The following is a 20904-nucleotide window of genomic DNA, read 5'->3' as shown; positions in this document are numbered from 1 at the left end:
TATGTGCAGCCGCTTGCTGCGATTGCCAGAGAGTGGGGCTTGACGCTGGTATCGTACGCTGATGATACTCAGCTAGTCGTCACACTCTCTGAGAGTCCATCTGTCAATGCTACAAGATTTAGGGACGGAATAGCTGCAGTTGCGCACTGGATGACCAACAACTGTCTCCAGTTGAATGCCGGTAAAACGGAGATTCTGCTGCTGGGGAAGAATACGACCCTGTGGAACGAACATTGGTGGCCTCCCTCCTTAGGTCTGATGCCTGCTCCTAAGGCCTCAGTGAAAAACTTGGGTGTCTGGATGGATCCCTCTTTGGGCCTCGAGACCCACACCAAGAGAGTGGCAGCGACTTGTGTAGGCCTATTAAGGAGCCTTCGTCCCAACTTGGGGTTCTTTGAACCCACTATTCATCAGCTTGTGGTTCAAGCTATCATTCTGTCACGCTTAGACTATGCCAGTGTCCTCCTGTTAGGTGCCAACAAAACGGAAGTAGCCCGTTTTCAGAGAGTTCAGAACTCGGCTGCTAGGACCCTGGTTGGCCTTCCCCGAAGATGCTCTGCCAGAGCTACGATCAAAAAACTGCACTGGCTCCCAATGGAATCTCGCATCAAATTTAAGGCACTTTGTCTGGCATTCAAAATCCTTAAACTTCAGAGCCCGGCCATTCTGCGCCCTCTTTTGACTCTGTATGTCCCACAACGTAATTTACGCTCCCTCGGTCAGCACCTTGCAATCATCCCTAAGAGCAGGCTCTGCCGTATGGGTGGACGCTCTTTTCGGGTGCTGGGAGCCAGGCTTTGGAATTCCCTTCCGGTTGCCATTCGTGGCACCGAGAACCCGCTTGCTTTTCGTAAAGCTGTAAAGACCTTTCTGTTCTCCTGCCCCTGAGGCTTTGCCCTTCTGGCCTGCTCCATCCACTCCACCTCACCGCTCTCTAGCGCCGGGACGCCTCTTTACTGGGGCAGCTGTTGCGCTTCAATAAACTAATAACATAACATAACCTTGGGTATGCATTTGCTTAATAGTTGCTTCTTTGATTAGTGTTCGAACAGCATCCGTTCCTGGGATGAGGGAGTTCAGTCTAGCCCAAGATGGCTCTAGATGCATGCATCTGATTCCCAGCATCTGCCATTGATTAGCAGTGAGTCACTTGCCCCACTTCAGGGTGGAAAGGAAGTGGCGCATTCTTTGGAATTAAATGGTAACTGCTTGGATGGCCATAGCAAACAAACAGCAAGAATCATCTCATTGCTGATAAGATAGCTACATTTGCTGTAGTGTGTCACTGAAGTAGCTGCTAAGATCAAGACAGTGAGAAAGGCTCCCAACAAAAGGCCAGCAAAAGCCAAACCTGAGTCTCATGGATGTGCGTGACCAGATGACAAACTTGCCTAGCAAGGTGGCAGACCACTGCATAAACAGTCAATGAAGAAAAACGGATCCCTGTGGTTGGGGTGCGCGAGCCAGAAGAGTGGACATGATAATTAACCATAAACTGGGGTGATGCACAGAATAAACAAGACCCCCTTCCCCCAACAGGGGAAAAGAACTGGGCCTGGTGGAAACTAAAAGGATCTGAAGGGTACTGTGCTGAAGAGGTGCATTCTTATTACTTAATGTGACGTTCAACTTAAAGTGAAGAGCTGCTTCATTGTGTTGATATTGAATAATCCCCTATTGGCACTAACACTCTAAGGACCACAAAATGACAGCTAAACCAGGCAAGATATACTGATCCCAGTCATGGCAGTGTAAAGGAGTTGCGCTGTCAGACATACCTTTAGTCGACAAACCTTACCTTAGCAAATGGTAGGCAGAAACAAGAATGGCAAAATCCAGAAGGGAAAGGTATTTGATCATTAAGGACTTGCTCTAACATGGTGGTCCAAAGAAAAAAAAGGGGCCACCATAAGCAACTACAGCAAAGTGATAAAGTTCACAACAGTGTGTCAACCTTGCAAACCAAGAGCATTACCAGATTTTATTGCAGCAGTTAATCCTTGACATTAAAATTGGATTCAGATCAAGAGGAGCTGAAGCGGAACATAAAAAAATTAATTAAGATGTTGCACAGGTAGACGCCAGAGTAAATACACTGTAGAAGGTAATGGATGATCAGACAGCCAACTAAGAAGCATTCAAAGCAGGTTTACTGCTTTCTAAAGAACAATATCTGAAAGAGACACGTTAGTATTAGATTCCTTACCTTAGAATATCCCCAGGCGTCAGACTGGATCCGGAAACTTTTGCGTAGCAGTACCCTTGCGCGCCAGTAGGCGTAGTCTGCGGCTCCGCGTCCGTCGTCGGCGCCGTGATGAGGTCGTCGGAGTACTTAGACGCCGCCTCTGCGTGCTGACGTCAGTTCTTATTTTTTCCGCGCCAGCAAGCGCAGATCTGGAAAAAGCAGTAACCCTAGTCAATTTTTGACTAACTTTTTGATCGATTTTTTATCATTTTTCGAAGTCTTTCGACTCCGATTGGTGCCGTAGGGATGCCCGGCTTTAAGCACTGCGAGGATTGCGACTGCCTGATGTCGGCGACGGATCCTCACCACCTGTGTTTAACTTGTCTAGGCGTTGATCACGACGACAAGGCCTGCTCCGACTGCCGGGCCCTCTCTTCGAAAGCCAGGCGGGAGCGGTCCCGCAGGCGACTCGAACTCCGGCAGTCGGTCCCGCGCCGCGAGAGGTCTCGGTCCCACGGGAGGTCGAGGGACAGGTCGCGGGCTCAGAGCCACCACAGCTCCGAGAGTAGGCCGCACTCCTCCGGGTCGAAGTCGTCGTCAGGTAAGAAGCACAAGAAGTCCAGGAGGCTTCATCGCTCTGCGGACTCCCCCCGACGCTCGCGCGATGTGGCCGGGGGTTCGGGTGACACTGCCCACGCGGCTCCGTTGGAGTCGCGGGCGCCGCGTTCAGCTCCACACCCTCCGGTCCCTGGGCTCAACGCGACGCCGGAGGAGATCGAGCGCTTCCTCATGGCCATGAGGAAACTCTCTCCTCCGACGGGCTCCGCGGTGCCTTTGGGCCCAGCGGACCCGTCTGGGACCCCTAGCGGGTCGGGGGTTTCGGCCCCGACGCCGTCGGGTGCTTCGCCGACGCCTTCGGGCCCGGCGCTGCAGGTTCCAGCTCTCCCGACGGCGACGGCGCCTTCGGGCCCGGCGCCGCGGGGTCCAGTTGTCCCGGCGCCTTCGGGCCCGGCGCCGCGGGACGCCGCTAGACCTTCTTCGGGATCTGGATCGTCGCCGGTGGACCTTACGACCTCCCCGGCATCGGACCATCAGGTGTCGCCTCCGGCGCCATCCTCGGGCGGCGCCGTCCCCGATGCTCCCTTCATTCCTGTTCCGATGTCGGGACGGCCCCGATGTCCGCCGCACCAGACGTCGTTTGGGGAGTTTCACTTCTATGAACAGGCCCCATTAGTTGAGAACCCTGAGTTTCAGGAGATGGGTGATGAAGAGGATTGGGAGGGGTCTGAGGACCCTCTGACCAGAGAGTGTCAGTCTCATGAGGACTGGGCATGAGGCCTTGGGGAGGCCAGTGGCCTGGACACCTCTCCAGACACTGGTTTTGTCTCCCCTCCTACCGTGGCTTCGGAGGAGGGGGCTACCTACAGTGTGGTGTTGATGAGGGCTGCCAAGGCCTTGGGCCTTGAGCTCCCCGTCGCGGCCGTGAGGACTAATCTCCTCACTGAGGTCCTTAAACCGCAGTCAAGCTCGGCCGAGCCTCTGCTGCCCTTTAATGAGGCCTTGACCGACGTTCTTCTGGGCACTTGGTCCAAGCCCGCTACGGGTTCGCCCGTAGATGGGAACGTGGCCAGACGCCACCGCCCCGCCCCGGGCGACCCATGTTTCCTGTCCCCCCACCCTACCCCCGAGAGCCTGGTCATCCAGGCCTCTAACTCCCAGACCGCATTCCCGTCGGCACCGCCGGACAGGGAATCCAAGAGGTACGAGCAGTACGGCAAAAAGATCTTCTCGTCCCTAAGTCTGGGACTGCGGTCTTCCAACACCGCATGCCTCTTGGGCCGCTACACCCCCTCTCTGTGGGATACGGTCACGGAAGTGCTGCCAGAGTGTCCGTTGGAGGTACGGGCCAAACTCGGCCAAGCCCTTGTGGAGGGCCGGGATGCAGCCAAATATTCCATACGTGTGGGCTGGATACCACCGACTCACTGGGTAGAGCGATGGCAAAGACGGTGGCGGTCAGACGCCACGCCTGGTTGAGGCCTGCCAACTTTTCGGCCGATGTCCAGAACACCTTGAATGGACATGCCGTTCGATGGCCGTCGCCTCTTTGGCGACAAGGCAGACCATGCGCTCGAGCGCTTTAAGGACTCCAGGGCTACGGCCAAGTCCTTGGGCCTCTCGGCCCCGCGCCAGCAATCGGCTGCCTTTCATTCCTTTCGTGGCCACGGAAGGGGTGTACCCACACGTGCTGCCAGCCACGCTCCGCAGGGTAATACCCAACGCGGTGGCGGGCGTGGGAACCGCCATCCCGGCGGTCGGGGACAACGGCGAGGTCAGTCCACACCTTCCCCCTCAGCATCCGCCTCAAAACCCTCCTAGTCCGTGCTTTCAGGCCCATGGGACGCCAGTGGGGGGCAGGGTTCGCCATCACCTCCACTGGCGCACCGTAATTTCGGACAGGTGGGTGTTGCAGATCGTCCGAAGGGGCTACTCCCTCCCCTCCGAGGCGACTCCTCCAGCCATGCCACCGCAGAACCACCGTGTATCGGGGGATCATTTGCGACTTCTGCAGGAGGAAGTTACGGCCCTCTTGGCCAAGGGGGCCATCGAGCGCGTTCCTGGGCCAGAAGTAGGGTGTGGTTGCTACTCCCACTACTTTCTGGTACCCAAGAAGGGCAAAGGGGGCCTACGCCCTATCTTGGACGTACGGAACGTCAACGGCTTCCTCCGGAAGGCAAAGTTCAAGATGCTGACACTGGCTCAGGTCCTAGCTGCCCTGGACCCAGGAGACTGGATGGTAGCGTTGGACTTGCAGGACGCTTATTTCCACATCCCCGTCCTGCCGGCCCACCGGCGCTACCTGCGGTTCACGGTTGGCCACGAGCACTTTCAGTATACCGTGCTCCCCTTCGGCCTTACCAGCGCCCCACGGGTGTTCACAAAGGTGATGGCGGTGGTCGCAGCTCATCTGCGCAGGTTAGGGGTTTCAGTCTTCCCCTACCTCGACGACTGGTTGTTGAAGGCGGGCTCGCCCCAGACAGTCGTCAGCCACCTCCAGACTACGGCAGATCTCCTGCATCGGCTGGGGTTCTCGATCAATGTGCCGAAGTCACACCTGTGCCCCTCTCAGAAGCTCCTTTTCATCGGAGCAGTTCTCGACTCGGCGCAGTTTCGGGTTTATCCACCCGAGCAGCGGGTCCGGGATATTCAGGCTCTGATTCCCATCTTTCAGCCGTTATCCCGGGTTGTCACTGCGGCTTCTGGGGCTGATGGCCTCCTGCATCCTGCTGGTGCATCACGCCAGGTGGCGGATGCGGGCTCTGCAGTGGGACCTGAAGTTTCAGTGGGCCCAGCATCAGGGCAACCTATCCGACCACGTCCTGATCTCGGAGGGCACTGCGAGACAGCTGCAGTGGTGGCTCACGGACCGCGATTGGGTCAGCGGCAGATCCCTCTCCCTTCCCCAACCGGAGCACGTAGTTGTGACGGATGCGTCCCTCCAGGGCTGGGGAGGCCACATGGGAGAGGCGGAGATCAGAGGCCTCTGGTCTCCGGCGGAGGCCCGGCTCCACATCAACCTGTTGGAGCTACGGGCGATTCGTCTAGCACTGAAAGCATTCCTCCCCTCTGTCCGGGGGAGTGTAGTGCAGGTGTTCACGGACAACACCACCGCCATGTGGTACTGCTTACATAACATAACATAACATTGGAGAAAGTGAACATTTCTACCGCCTCAAAGAGTTCTATGAAGAATTCTATTCCAGAGACTACACAAAAGAAGAACCGACCAGACAATCCCAAATGCACTGATTGTCAATGAAGAAATTCTGTAAACCGTCAAGGACCTGAAGTTTGCTGCAGTGCCAGGGTGGGATGTCTTGATGGCCAGATTTTTTTAAGTGTTTGAACCGCAGCTGCTCCAGATTCTTGCGAGGTTCTTCAACAATGTAGTACTAAGGTGACCACCAAACTGTGACGACGGTGTCCATCTAGTCAATACTTAAAACAAACTTGCCTCCAACAGAGGGATCCCCCACTAGACTGAATTTATTATTGAACACTGGTGCTACCCTGCTCACATCTATTTTGGTAATGCAAAACACAAAAAGTAATACCTACCCGAATACACCCCACCCAGGTCTGTTTCATAATGTGGAGACAGACGGGGAACAATACTAAGAAGTCCATTCCTTCAATCAATCAATCATAGCATTTATATAGCGCACTACTCACCCGGAGGGTCTCAAGGCGCTGGGGGGAGGGGGTCCGCTACTGGTCGAACAGCCAGGTCTTGAGCTGCTTCCTGAAGGCGAGGTGGTTTTGGGTCAGGCGGAGGTGTGTCGGAAGGGAGTTCCAAGTCTTGGCGGCCAGGTAGGAGAAGGACCTTCCTCCTGTGGTGGCTCTTCGGATGCAGGGGGCGGCGGCGAGGGCGTGGCTGGTCGATCGGAGCTGGCGTGTGGGAGCGTAGAAGTTGAGGCGGCTGTTGAGGTATCCTGGGCCTTGGTTGTGTAGGGCTTTGTGTGCGTGGGTGAGGAGGCGGAAGGTGATTCTCTTGCTGACCGGAAGCCAGTGCAGGTCTCTCAGGTGTCCGGAGATGTGGCTATGGCGGGGGATGTCCAGGATGAGTCGTGCTGAGGTGTTCTGGATCCGCTGGAGTCTCTTCTGGAGTTTGGCGGTGGTTCCGGCGTAGAGGGAGTTGCCGTAGTCCAGACGGCTGGTGACAAGGGCCTGGGTGACCGTCTTTCTGGTCTCGGTGGGGATCCATCGGAAGATCTTACGTAGCATGCGCAGGATGTTGAAGCACGACGAGGAGACGGCGTTGACTTGTCTGGTCATGGAGAGGGATGAGTCCAGGATGAAGTCCAGGATGAAGCCCAGGTTGCGTGCGTGGTCTGTGGGTTTGGGTGCGCTGCCCAGGGCGGGGGGCCACCAGGAGTCGTCCCAGGCGGAGGGTGCAGATCCCAGGATGAGGACTTCCGTCTTGTCCGAGTTCAGTTTCAGGCGGCTGTCCTTCATCCACTTGGCAACGTCTGTCATCCCTTCGTGAAGGTTGGCTCTGGCGGTGGCGGGGTCTTTGGTGAGGGAGAGGATCAGCTGGGTGTCGTCGGCGTAGGAGATGATGTTGAGGTTGTGCTGGCGTGCGATGGCTTCGAGGGGGCTCATGTAGACGTTGAAGAGTGTTGGGCTGAGCGAGGAGCCTTGAGGAACGCCGCAGATTACTTCGGTGGCCTCTGAACTGAACGGGGGGAGGCGGACTCTCTGTGTCCTTCCGGCGAGGAAGGAGATGATCCACTCCAGTGCCTTCTCCTGGATTCCGACGTTGCTGAGGCGCTGAACTAGGGTACGGTGGCAGACAGTGTCGAAGGCCGCGGAGAGGTCCAGGAGGATGAGGGCCGCTATTTCTCCGTTGTCGAGCAGGGCTCGGATGTCATCGGTGGCTGCGATCAGGGCGGTCTCGGTGCTGTGGTTGGCCCGGAAGCCAGACTGCGAGAGGTCGAGGGAGCCGTTCGTCTCGAGGAAGGCTGCCAGTTGCTTGTTGACGGTCTTCTCGATGACTTTTGCTGGAAACGGAAGCAGCGAGATGGGGCGGTAGTTCTTGAGGTCGGTGGGGTCGGCTGATGGCTTTTTAAGTAGGGCGCTGAGTTTGGCGTGCTTCCAGCTCTCCGGGAAGGTAGCGGTGTTGAAGGAGGTGTTGATGATGTCCTGCAGGTGGGGTGCGATGACAGCGCCGGCCTTGTTGAAGACGTGGTGAGGGCAGGGGTCTGTCGGGGATCCGGAGTGGATGGAGTTCATTGTGTTGACGGTGTCTTCGGTGCTGATCGGGGTCCAGGTGCGGAGGGTGGTTGTGGGGGGGATTCCTTTAATCGAAGTAGGGAAAAGAGGTGGAACCATGTTGGCACACCTCTCATTTGATGCCAAGAAAGCATTGGGAGTTCATGAGCGCTTCTGAGCTGGGTGCTGTAAGGGTATCCGGCACAAACGTTGATGGGGTATTGCAATCTAATGCCCTATTAGATTTTGAGTGCATGTCCCCTGTTTGCGCTTGAGAGCACCTGATGCAGTACCGGACTGTGTGTCCTACTATTTCTAAAAAACTGTGGAAAGGTGGCTCTGTGTATGATATTGCCACTAAGTGGTAATACCGTGCACAGAGTGCAGGGGTTCCCCAAAAGTATACAGGTCTCAATGTAGAACCCAACAAGCTCTATTTGCTGTAGTGTGGGCTAGCACCTTAGGCCTAACACAGTGTAAGACATTTATTGTACAACAGTGATCAGTAATGACACACGACTCAAGAACGAGATCCAGACCAATTGTAGAAAAATATACTTTGTATTTTATTTTAAGACCAAGGTCTTCGTAATAAGGTAAGTACATTTTTAATAAAAAATATTATCACTTGGAAAAATCGACACTTCGAAACTCTGCAACATAGTCCAATGTTGTCCTATGGGGAAATAAATATTGTGGTTAAACAGGTAAGTACTGCACTTACAATCCCAGTCTTTGGGGCCAAAAATCTGCAAGGGCCAAGTACCAAAACTGTGCCAGCAGCAGCACAGGGGTGGCCGGGTGCAGAGGTCAAAATTGGAGTTCGGCCCAATGCTTTCCAATGGAGATAGGGGATGCCTGGAGCCACGCTGCTTGCAGGTAAGTAGATTGGTTGCAGGGGCCACACTTTAGGAGTTTTTAGAGGTTGCAAGAGGAAGACCAACGACAACAGAGGTAAGTAGAGATGTAGGGGGTCATAAGGGCACCATCAGTTCAGCTCACTAAGGCCTAGGGTCTTCGGGTGCAAGGGTGCCTTTGGATGTCAGAGACTACTTACCGGATCCAGCCGCGGTCTGGGCGAGCCTCTGGATTCACACTGCAGATACCGTTGTGGAGAGCAGGAGAGGTCAGCCAACACTGGACATGAGGTCAGGATTGCCATGGAGACTTCACTGCACAGGGGATCCACTCAGACCCTGGCCATTGAGCAGAGTCTGTTGCAGAGTGAGCAGGAGACGTGGATCCGCCGGGATCCGGAGTCCTTAGAGTACGTTTCTTCAGAACAGGTCATCTGGAGATTGGAGTCTTTTTCGAAGGCAGCAGTCCTCCCAGAGGTCACCTGCAACAAGACAATTTGCTGGTTCGCTGATGCTGGAGACAGGCCAGTAGGGCTGGGGTCAAGGCAGTCGTAGTCTTCAGCCCTCTCAGCAGGGTAGTCTTCTTTCTTCTTAGGTTGTCTTTAATCTGGTTTCTAGGTTTGGATGAGCCACCAAAATACTAAATTTATGAGGCGTTTTAGGGGAGTAACGGGTAGGGCACTTTACCAGGGGTGACTACACCCTCTATTATGCCCTCTCCTGTGGTTTGGAGTATAGACCTAGTCCTGATTGGAGGGGTCTCTCCGTCTTCAATATGACGGGGACTGAAATTTGTGCTTCACCTCACATTCCCCACCTTAGGGGTGGGATTAGTAGAGGTGGGCACACCTCCTATTCTTTTGAATTTTTTCTGCTGGTTTTCCGCCCAAACTGCGGGTGTAAACCAGGGGCTGCCATCTGCTGTTACTAGCAAAGGCTGAGGGTTGCATTACAAAGGCAGCAGGCATTTGAAGCTTCCCTCATTTGCACTGGCCCATCCTGGGAGAGGAGACACCTCTACCCAGGGTGTGCATTTTTTCTGGCCCCAGGGAGCAGGGGCTTTCCAGCCAGGGGTCCAGAAACATGTCAGGTGGTAGCTGACTGCCTACAGCCAGTCAGAGACCACACCAGGTTTGGTAAGTTTTCAGGGGGCACCTCTGAGGTGCCCTCTGAGTACATGGTACAATACATCTCCTGGGTCGGTACATTCATGTCCTTTGGGAACATGGCCAGCAAGATCTTGCCGGCCATCCTTGACAAATTCAGGAATGCTTTTGCCCAGACAACCCAAGCGGGGCAGAATATTTTTTGATGGCAGGCCTCAACTTTGATAATTGTTTGGGTTGTTCCAAGGGCACCAGTATAATGAATGTACGTAATGCCTTGATGCATGCAACACGATTCTCTGGAGACATGCAGGTGTTCCATATCGAGATGCCTTTTAATGGTTCCAGCCTTCTCATGGAAAAAGCTGTTTCGGCTGTGAAGTGCTTTATGGATAGATGCATTAAGGCTCTCTCATCAGGTTTACTTTCGCAGGTCCATCAGTTCCACCAACCGCTTCAAATATTCAGAGGATAATGTCAAGGTCTTGTTTATAGCCAAAGGCATCTCTCAACTTGTGCCATCTAGTGGACCACAAATGGCATCTCTGTCTGGGGCTGGTGCGAGGCATCTTCACCCGGTGGAGTGTGCCTTGGTTAAATAGCCACTGCTGAGTAAATACACTGCCACGAATGTTGTGTGCAAGAGTTTCTGTCCAGGGATTCCTCGGGAGACGTTTTCACCTGCAGTGCAGTGGGACATCTTTTTTCTGTACTTCTTTCCTCTTCTGCCTCTCTAGCCTCTCCTGTACGTTAGCCTCTCCTGCCCCGAGTTTTAAAGTAGATCAAGACAGGCTGGGTATATGCCATCCCGATAACTCCAGACTAGGCCAGTAGAGTGTTGAACTCTGAGATGTTGAGCCAGAGTATTTGCCCTGCAATCTATCTGCATCCTCGGAAGGACATCCTGTCTCAGCATTGAGGCAGGGTCCCACAAGCCTCCTCAACCTATATCTCCTTGCATGGGGACTGAATGGCAGGAAATGAGCAGTTTTGATTTACCTGCTTAAATAGTTCTTGCAGCATCCACTACTTCATCAGGTAAATCCCATCATAAACCCATCTAACAAAAGAATATGCTCTGGTTGTTGGGTATAGTCCAGCAAGTCTTTGTGACTGGTACTGTTACATGTTGTTTTGCGACCCTTTCGGCATTTCTGCAATTACCTGGCCAGTCTTCATTAGTCAAGTCAACAGGTGTGATGGTTTTTCTAAAGGTACTGATATACATGTTTAAAACTGCGTCTTTCATTATGCTTCTGAGGGACCTTCGCTTGAGCCTTGTGTTCCTGATTTGCACACCCTTTGAGTCTGTGCTCAATTGCTCGATAAGATTGCTAATAATCCAAATGGTTTTCCTTATTTCAAATACTTCTGCAGGCTTTCAGTGAGCTGCGGGCTCTGTCAGTGCCATCCTTCCATGTAATACTCACAATTGCTCTTCCTGCTTTCTTCTCTCTGCCAGCCCCTCAAGTAAGGAGGAGAGGCTTTATGAGCCGGAACCAAGTGGAGTCATCCGTTTTTTCATCAAGCCCACTAGAGAGTACAGAGAAGATGACCAGCTCTTTGTGGGCTTAACTAGAGCAACAAAGGGGAAGGCGGTGCAGAAAAGAACCCTGTCCAGGTGGACAGTCTATGACAAGTAGTAGTGTTGGACATCCACCAGGCTGCTGCATGGGTGTTTGTGCACCCATTCACCAAGCACTAATGCTTCGGCAGTCAAGTTTACAAAAAGTGCCATTCTCCCACTAGATCCGGCAGGATGTCTGAGATTCTAAAATGTTTCCAAGCTAGATTCAGCTTGCTGCCAGTTCCAGTCAGTCTCTTTTGATTCACATATGAAGGAGTAGAAAAAAAATGCAAGATAAACGTTTTATGTATGGCTCCACGCCATCTTTTCTGGAGGCCGTATGGGGTTGACATGAAGTCCAATGAAGCCATGTGCAGGTGCTTAGGAGCGGTTGCTTTGAAAACAATCTGGCTCCAGTCTGGCATCTATGGAATATGCACAATTTGAGGAATCTGAAGTTAGGGTATCAACCAGAAAGAGTCTTACCAAAGGTAACTAATTGTTCCTCTAATAAAGATGTAAAAAAAAAATGTATTTAAAAAAAAAAAGTTTTATATAGCGCTGGCTAGATCCGGAGGTATCAGATCGCTTTACATAAGGTTCCACAGAAATTATAAAATTACTTCAGTTGCACGTTACATCAGTTACTAGAAAAACATTTCAAGAGAGTTGAGGACTAAATAAATGGAGTTTATAAGGGTAAGGGGGTGGGGTAAAGAGGTAGCAGTTAGATAGAATGGAGGGTCTGCCCAAAGTCCGGCTGGGTAGGTGACGACCGAGGGGGAAGTCCACAGTCCATCTCCTCTTTAGCTATCAGGTAGCTCCACCGGGCATCAGCCAAACAGCTAGGTCTCAACGGCAAAACAATTAAAAAGCAAAAGCAGCGGCGGGGAAGAAACGAGACAAATGTCAGAAGCCTGGCTGGGTAGGTGACGGCCATGGTGGTGTGCCGGAGCCAATCTCCCCTATAGCTGTCGGTGCACTCAACCGGGAATCAGCCATGTATGCGTTTCGGGTTCCACCAGAATAGAGAGAGGAGCAGGAGGTGATCCAAAGTCCAGACTCAAGAGGGGTAGGGAGGAGGGGGTGAGAGGAAGGAAATAAGGTCAGGAGAGACATCGGTCCTGGTATTACTGGGGAGAGTCTTCCGCAACGATCTCCAGCTGGCCACTGGGACAAAGATGGTGAGAGGAGAGGTGAGGAAGGGACAGACTCCAGGTTCAGAGCTCCTCGTGGTGAAAAGTCTCCCCTGGTGGCCATCTTAAGGTCATGCAAGGAGTGAAAACCCCCGTGGGTCCCCACATACGGGTCCTTTTCAAGGATTGCTGAGACCCTTCCTGGGGCCCTGCTATTACTGCTCTCCCACCTCAGGGTGCCTCTGGGGTGCCACCGCGCCAAACCTGAAAATGGGAGGGACGGCTGGCATTTTGGAGTCTGGCTGGGTGCCTCAGGGTCTCCTACCCTGGAAAGACTGCAGCAGTGAAAGACGGTTCTACAACTGGCCTGTTTTGGGGGGAGACAAGCCCTCCCTCCTTCTCCCGCAGTCCAGTTAATTTTTTAACTATGACTGTTTTTGCGGTACCTAATGCTGTCTTCTGGGTGCCCTACCTCTATGCCTCCCACAATCTCCTTTGCCTTTGTATGCATGTCAGATACACAGCATGGGTGCACAGGCAAAGGCTTTGCCTCATTTGCATGGGGCCATGCCTCCATTCGGGTAAAAAAATCACCCCTCATATTGTGTGGTTGTTAATTCAGATTTTGTGTTAGGAAACGATAAGAAATGTAGTGTGGGTGTGAATTCCGGTTTCCAGAGGATAAGATAACCGATTTCCCACCTTTTATTCTTTTGCCTATTCTACACGGCAGAGCGGAAAAAATTAATTATCCCATTGCTGAAAAGATTCTGCATCCGATCCCACAAACAAGCTCTTGAAACTTTCCGATTATTGTAAACTCCATTCATATGTTTTATGTTTGCTAATTTCCTGCTCACCATTCTTAAAATCAGAAAAATGCACTTTAATCCACATCGGGCATACTTTTACAACTTGCACTACCATCTATTAGTGGGGAAAAGCTGTTATATGTATATGGTTCTCTCACTTTTTAAATCAATTTATAGCTGTTTCATGAACTTATCATCTTTTTAATAATTACCAATGCTGAATTTCTGTTTTATATGATCTTATGTACTTTTTATGCATTTATTTGAATGCAAAATAAAGATGTGATTGATTGAAGAAAAGCGACGATGTAGATGACTTTCCATTTATTTGACCAATTTCATGGCCATGCTTGCAGTTTTTTAATTAAATATTTTACTGGTTGTGTTACATAAACCATAATATTGTTTACCCCCAGAAGTTCCTCAAGGTCCCAGCTAATGGACTTGGAGTGAATGTTGCAAATCGGGATGGCTTTACTCCTTTGCATATCGCTGCACAATATGGGCATGCTGTTTTGGTCTCTCTTCTGGTAAAGCATGGTGCATGTGTTGGTGCAAGAAATGCAAATCAAGCTGTACCACTTCATCTGGCCTGCCAAGCAGGAAATATGCAGGTAAACTGAGCTTTTTGGAAGGGCCTCTCCAACTTTCATACTATAGTCACAGTGATTTTGGTAACATCATTGAGTTCTTTTGTAAAGATTCTTCTTAAGAATGGAATTGAATTGAGTATGCATATTGCGAAACAGGTATGGCACCTGACTGAACTATTAAAGACTATCCTGTTGAATATATGTTGGAGAGTATTCGGAGTACCTGGCATATGTATGAGGAATCTAAAAGTAAATCCCTCAAGCCATTATTATTATGAATATGACAATAGGAAATATACATCTAAAGGATTTGCATAATCTTTGCTAACAACCTAGCGGCGTTCAAAGCAGCTATAACAAACCTATTACTGACGTGTGCACAATAGTTACTGAGTACGTGTTTATTTCTCCCTCTGTGTATTTGTGATCATTCAGTAACCTAACGTAGATGTTGTAAGATCCTTGGACTATAGAATACGGTCACCACCAGGCATCTGACTAATATTGTTGTTCTGCCATATAAGATTTTAATGTCAGGGCTGCTCTCAAAGAAAGAGGTCTATTACAATGTATATGCTTATGCCTACAATTTCTGTAAAGGTGTACTTTTCATGGGATTCAAAACAATCTCAGATCCTGTATATAGACTATCACCTATTTCCAGGAGAGCCGAGTTTCTGTGCTCAAACCCCCTCTGCCCCCCATCTCCCCCTTTACTGACAGGGATGCACACCACGCCCTCAGAAATGATGGGGAATGTTGGTGTTTTTCAAACCAAATTAGCATTATTAATTCAGCTGTTTTTGGCACCAAGTTTAAGTGTTAATATTGGTTTTGAAAACTATTGAGATGGATGAGAAGCTTATGACTCTGGGTTTCTCTACCTTCCCAATGATCCTCCTCTCCTGGGAACGCCCATGTGGCCACTGAAACACAACATTCACTACACATGCAGCTTTTCCACAGTAGTAAAAGTCCACAGATTCTTATTCTGCCATGCAGGATCTGCTTTTAGTGCCTGACATTTACAGATTTTGCAAATCTTAAACTGAACTTTAGGGCTTAAAACGTTTTTTGAAAAATGTCATGCTACCCTATCTGTCTCTTCCTCACCCCACTCTCCACTTTGGAACACTGATTGTAGAAGAAAGCACAAACTACACCTCCTTCGGTGATGGATTACATAGAATAGGGGTGTCGAAGTGGCCTCTTTGAAAAGCTGTTAATTAGTTCACCAGTTACTTCTCTAGTCCACACAGAATGATCTTTGGAGGCTTTGTCAGCATTCTCATTGGATCAAAGTGTAGGTCAGCCATACTGTCATTAAGAGACTGCTTTCAGGATGTTGCCCGTATGCTTCCTACATACTCATTGAATAACTCTGGGATCCCAACATTCTTGTTTTTTAAACATCTTTTCTTTATAAAGTTATTTTGAAACAAATACTCGTCTAAAGACCTAATTTATCAAAAATCTAAATCAACTTTTACAAGATGAAAAGCACTCTTTATTCCTCTACTAAAAGGGAACATATAGCAAGAAGTATGAGCACTGTTAGAGGGGACTTCTGTCTCTGTTGCCTTAAGGCAGCCAAGCTGCTTTAAAGTATGTGCATTGCAGTGTAGTGTCAGTCAGGACAGTACGTTTTTTGGCCCTGTGGAGCAAAGATGCCTGAACACTTAGTATATCATTTTGACTTTATTCACTTTCAGAACACAGATTGAATAACTTTTCAAGTTTTGTTAAATGTCTGTTGAACTTTGCTGCCTTTCAGAATTATTTTCTCCTCATTTTACTCGAATTAACGTCACCTCACCTGCTTCAACATACCAGTATTGTTTTACAGGTTCCTTTCCTCCTGTGTTAAAACATCCATCAAATTTAATGCTGTGACTATAATCTGTTTACAAGTTTTCGCAGCGTGGAAGAGGGATCTGTTAGCAAAGTAATGTGTTTAAGATCTGGGTTTCAGTGTCTGAACCTGAGGCAACTTCAGCTCACTCCCATCCTATGTCACACTATGAGATAACTAAAGCGAGACCTGTTGTTTTGGATGTATCCTGTGTTGCTCTCCTTCTTTGATATTCGCTTGAATTTGATGCATTCCATGCGTATGATCCAGTACCTTATCAAAATGATATGGAGGAGGAGAGGATCACATTTGCCACCCTCACTTCACCTGATGACGGTCTGTGTTTGAATTTGTAGAGTGCTAGTAGCCTTGACACCTCCAGAGACTGGCCTTAAGTTCACTCTGGGGCCCTTAGCACCCACCCCTTGCCCCTATCCTTCACTTGGCAAAGTGCTGCCCTTGCTGTGGTTGTATGCAGGACCATGGAAGTCTTTGATTTGCAGTTTCCTGCTGTGAACACGCTTAAGCTAGTTGCTCTCCTGGCATTATGTACCATGCTAGTGCCTCATGCTCATTGGCACATACATGCTCTCCAGTGGAACCCTTGGCTACAGTGAGGCCAGTGGTGGGCGTACCTGTCGGACAACATCAGTTTCTCAGAAAAGGTGGTCCGGGACCTTCAGTTGTGGATAATGGATGCCAATCTAACATGTAGCAGACAGTTCTCCTTACCCTATCAAAAGCTCTCACTTGTGATAAATGGGTCAAACATGGAATGTGGGGGCCACCTGGACCACAAGAAGATCAGAGGATTTTGGTGTCTCTGATGCAGCAGCGCTATGTTATCAAATGTCTGGAGCAGTGTGACCCTTAACATAGGCGTTGGCGGTGAACTCCGCTCTGTTCAGAGTTTTCCGCGCTTCGTGGAGTTCTGAAAAACTCAACTCCACTGAGCAGAGATTTTTCCTTGCTCGCGCTCGCCAACGTCAAGTTTGCAAGTGAGGAAAATCCACCGCTAGGTGAGATTTCTCAACGCATGTTGTCGTGGATGGTGGCGACCGCACACGTAGAGAAATCTTCAGTTTGTGTTGAGAAAGGTGTTGCTCAGGTAGAAAATCTACTTGAGCGTCAAAAAAAGATGCAACGTCCTCTTTCGCTGCGCATGGTGCAGTTCGTGCTGATTTTACAGCATGGGACAAACACCCAGTTCTGAAAATCAATGCGAATGGCATGACCAAATGCACTCCGCGGCTTGCGGAACTCTGCGCAGCGGAGTTTCTTGGTCACTTTGAAGAGTTCCACATAGCGGAAGTCCGTCCAGGCCTACCTTTCTGCCTTCTATCATAGGTAGGTCTGTCCAGTTGCTGACAGACAACACAACTGCCACGTGGTACTATAACAAGTAGGGCTGCATGAGGTCTTTCAGCCTGTTTGGTGGCTCTGCATCTGTTGCTGACTACTCATGGGATTTCATGGAGGTAAGTAACGTGGCTGGCTCACTCTGCATCAGGGCAGATGAACTCACTAGCATTATTTTGCCAACCCCGAGTGGCATCTGCATTTGGAAGTGACACATGGTGTGTTTGCCCAGTAGGGTGTGCCCATAGTATGTCTGTTTGCTTCCCCCATAAACGCACAATGCCCGACCATTTTAACCTTAACATTTTCTCCTCTGGTTTCTCTGTGAGAATCGTTCTCCGCTCACTGAGGTTCAGGCCTCCTTTACACCTTTACCCCACTATTGCTCACCCCACATGTCTGAAGGAACCTCAAGAAGTACTGATCGCAGCTCACCCCGATAGCCCCAGATTGAGTCCAGAGTGTCTGTTGCTCTGAACTGGTGTGTTGAGATTATGCCCTCCACTTCCGCTACCTCGTTTGGAGAACATGCTGCCTAAGCAGCATGGCATGGTCCTACACCTGAAACTAGACCATCTACACCTTTATGCATGGAGATTAATGGGAACCACCTGAGTGATTTTGCTGCTATTGAATGTTGTGTATATGATACTGGCTGCTCACTGCCTTTCTATCAAATCTGTCTGTGCTGGTCGCTGGAACTGCTTCCCTCCTGAAGCCTTATTGTATGATATCCTTTTGTTGTTTTTACCCCTTGTCCAGGGAGGTGTATTTTGGGCACTGTTCAAAGTTACGTATCAGCTTATTTAGACTTTTTGTTTCCCCAATCATCCCGCCTTATTCAGATCATCTATTGTGATACCTTTTTTGAAAGAGCTTATATAGATATATTTCCGTCTGTGCCTTTTATGATGTCACTCTGGGAATTTAATGTGGTTCTTAATTTTTTTTTATGTGCCCACCATTTAGGACTATGCAGAGTTAGTGAGGTTATTGGCTCCTAAAACTGTCCTCCTTATTGCGATTTTCTCAGAATGTTTGCAGGATTTACTGGTGTTGCCATCCTAGAACACCTTCTTTCCTGTCAGATTGGTGTTTAGGATTAGAGCATCCTTCTTTCCGTAGATTGTGTCGCCCTTCCATGTGGGGGAAGTCCATCGCACTCTGTTTTTTTTTCCTGCCATATCCCTTTAAGGAGAAGAAAAAATTGCACCATCTGGATCCTAAGCAGGCTACTAGTTTCTAGTTTGATAAGTCTAAAGAGCAGGTGGTGGGCCACCAACTCTTTGTTGGATTTGCCAATGAGAAGATAGATTTGATGGTCCACAAATGTACCATATCAGGGTGAATTGTCCTTTATATCAAACTGTGCTATGCCGTAACCAAGTAGGAGCCATCTGAGAGGCTTTGGGCCCTTTCCAATAGTGCAAAAGGTGCCACTATGACCTTGGCAAGGGGTGTTCTGTTATTGTTCATCTTCTAGGTTACGACATGGTCATCAATCCACACCTTCATTAGGCACTATTGCTTCGATTTTCATATCCACAGGGAGGGCCATTTTGCGCGCTCAATCCTGCTGGTCTTCCATCACCTTTTAGTAGCTATTGCTTTGGTATCAATTCAAAAGGAGAGGAATCTGCAGTTAGAAGTATCCCTTTAAAAACAGGTTACTTACCATCAGTGGTGCTCTTTCTCCTGGATACTCTGTGTAACAGCAGATTCCCAGCACCGACCTGACTGTCCATTCTATTGAGCGGCATTCCTTTGATTAATAAGGTCCAGTGTTTGGTGTTGCACACTGTTTATTTCCACAGTTGTTAGTCTTCTTGCATCAAAGTGTGCCGAATGTGTGAAATACAGGGGTGGCACCTCTATGCAGCTCCTTTGTATCCCATCCAGAGATGATGTGGAGTTGACACAGTGGTTGACTGTGCCACCATCATCCTGGGGGAGCTAACACAGAAATTTCTGGATACAGTCTGGGATGATTCAAAAGGTGATGAATATTTAGGTGAAGTATCCTTCCAGAAAAAGTGTTCCCAAAGGTACTTAAGTTGTTTTTGAAGCATAGCAAACACTGATGTAATTTTGGGCAAGTGACAACTGTCTAACAGCTTGGCTTTGTTTCATGGGATCAATTAAGAAGAATATAAAGGAAAGGGATTCCATCCTTTTCTGTACTAAGAGATACTTAAGTTCTATGAAAATCATCATGAGCTGCTAATATTATTAGTGTTGTAATAGTGGCCATGTGAGACACGATTACTTTAGTGCCCCCAAGATTACTAGCAGTGATCGCTTAAGTTCATCAGGCAGGGTTGCTTGCAGAAATGTAAAAAAAAAAAAATTTAAAAAAGGTGTGGTCCATTTCTAATGCCTCTACATGTGAAATACATAACAGCCATAGCTGTAAAGCCCCTGATACCAATGTAATGAAAATAGTCTTCCTTAGATAATATGATTTATTACTCAAATATCCACTCTAAATATATTTTGGAAATCTAGCCACTTTTCTCCAAAATTCCACTGAGTTCTGAAAATATGTTGTGTATTTGTAAAGCACACTATCACCCATGAGGATATCCTGGCGCTGCATAGGTGTGTGAGCCTAGCCCTATCTAAGGTTGAAAAGCCAGGTCTTCAGTTTCTTGCGTTTTCAAGAAGGGGTAAGGAGACTCTGATTTGGAGAGGGCGGTTGTTCCACCCTGTACGAGCGAGGTAAAAGACTGCTTGTTATCCTGATCCGGTTCTGTGTATGCGTGGAATGGTTGCAATAAGGATTCCTGAAGAGAGGAGGAGTCTGGATGGTTGGTGGAAGAAGATGCGACTGGTCAGGTAGGTATTATACATAATTTAGTCTTGAATATACACTGTCAATTTTGTTACACATAAATCAATTCTCCCCAGCAAAAACTTAAAATTCAGTAGTCTGAGCTGTACACATGAAAGCTACTTTACAGATAGCTGGTGAGTTTCCAGTAGCTCATGAGGTACTCGTTGGAGAAACCCGATATAGGATGTCTAATATGCACTTGTAAATAGACCGATATCATTGCAATTTAATACCAGTGGGAACAACCTGTCGAAAAAAGCTTATAAAAGCAGTTCAAATTCTGTATTTGGCTAGTGGAAATATCATACCGTGACTTTTTCCCTTTTTTAAAAAAAAAGAGATTGTTAAAATTCAGAACATTTTTTCTGTCTTGTAGGTGGTGAAGTGTCTTTTTGATTACAATGCAAAAGGGAATAAGAAAGATATTAATGGAAGTACACCTTTGATGTATGCTTGTTTGAATGGTCAGCATGAAGTTGCTGCATTATTGTTGGAGGTAGGTATATTTTCTTTTTTTTTATCACTGATTGCTTGATCAAATGGAAGAAAATGTTGTCATTGTGTCTTTTGCAGTGCATCTTAAACACACAGAAATGAGGTGCAATCGAACAGTGAATGAGACTTACATTTAGGTGGTTTATCTAAATGTGCTACATGAACCATGATTTAGATTCTTGTTTTTCTGCTATTATACTGCTTAGTGGTTGAAACTCTCCTTGCCCTCGAGAGTTTAATGGAAATAAAAGCTAGAATCAATTGCGTCGTTGGATTTTAGTTTTTATTTCCAATTAACTGCGTCATTGGATTTTAGGTGGGCGCGTGGCCAAGCAGA

At 48.9% G+C, this 20904-nt stretch overlaps 1 protein-coding gene across 3 annotated transcripts in view; it reads left to right on the top strand.

The window, feature by feature from the left end:
• Nucleotides 1-20904, top strand: part of ANKRD27 (ankyrin repeat domain 27) — a 582242-nt gene that overhangs the window by 403674 nt on the left and 157664 nt on the right. For 2 of the 3 annotated variants that reach the window (XM_078670366.1, XM_078670365.1), the window contains 2 exons: nucleotides 13852-14049; nucleotides 20449-20568. In XM_078670366.1, coding sequence (XP_078526492.1) covers nucleotides 13852-14049; nucleotides 20449-20568 — 318 coding nt within the window. The remainder of the gene's footprint in view (nucleotides 1-13851; nucleotides 14050-20448; nucleotides 20569-20904) is intronic. The other variant, XM_078670368.1, reaches the window with a different exon arrangement.

The sequence above is a fragment of the Lissotriton helveticus genome, chromosome 12 (assembly GCF_964261635.1).
Source record: "Lissotriton helveticus chromosome 12, aLisHel1.1, whole genome shotgun sequence".
NCBI lineage: Eukaryota > Metazoa > Chordata > Amphibia > Caudata > Salamandridae > Lissotriton > Lissotriton helveticus.
Note: the sequence above shows the minus strand (reverse complement) of the source record. Positions and strands in the feature narration are given on the sequence as shown.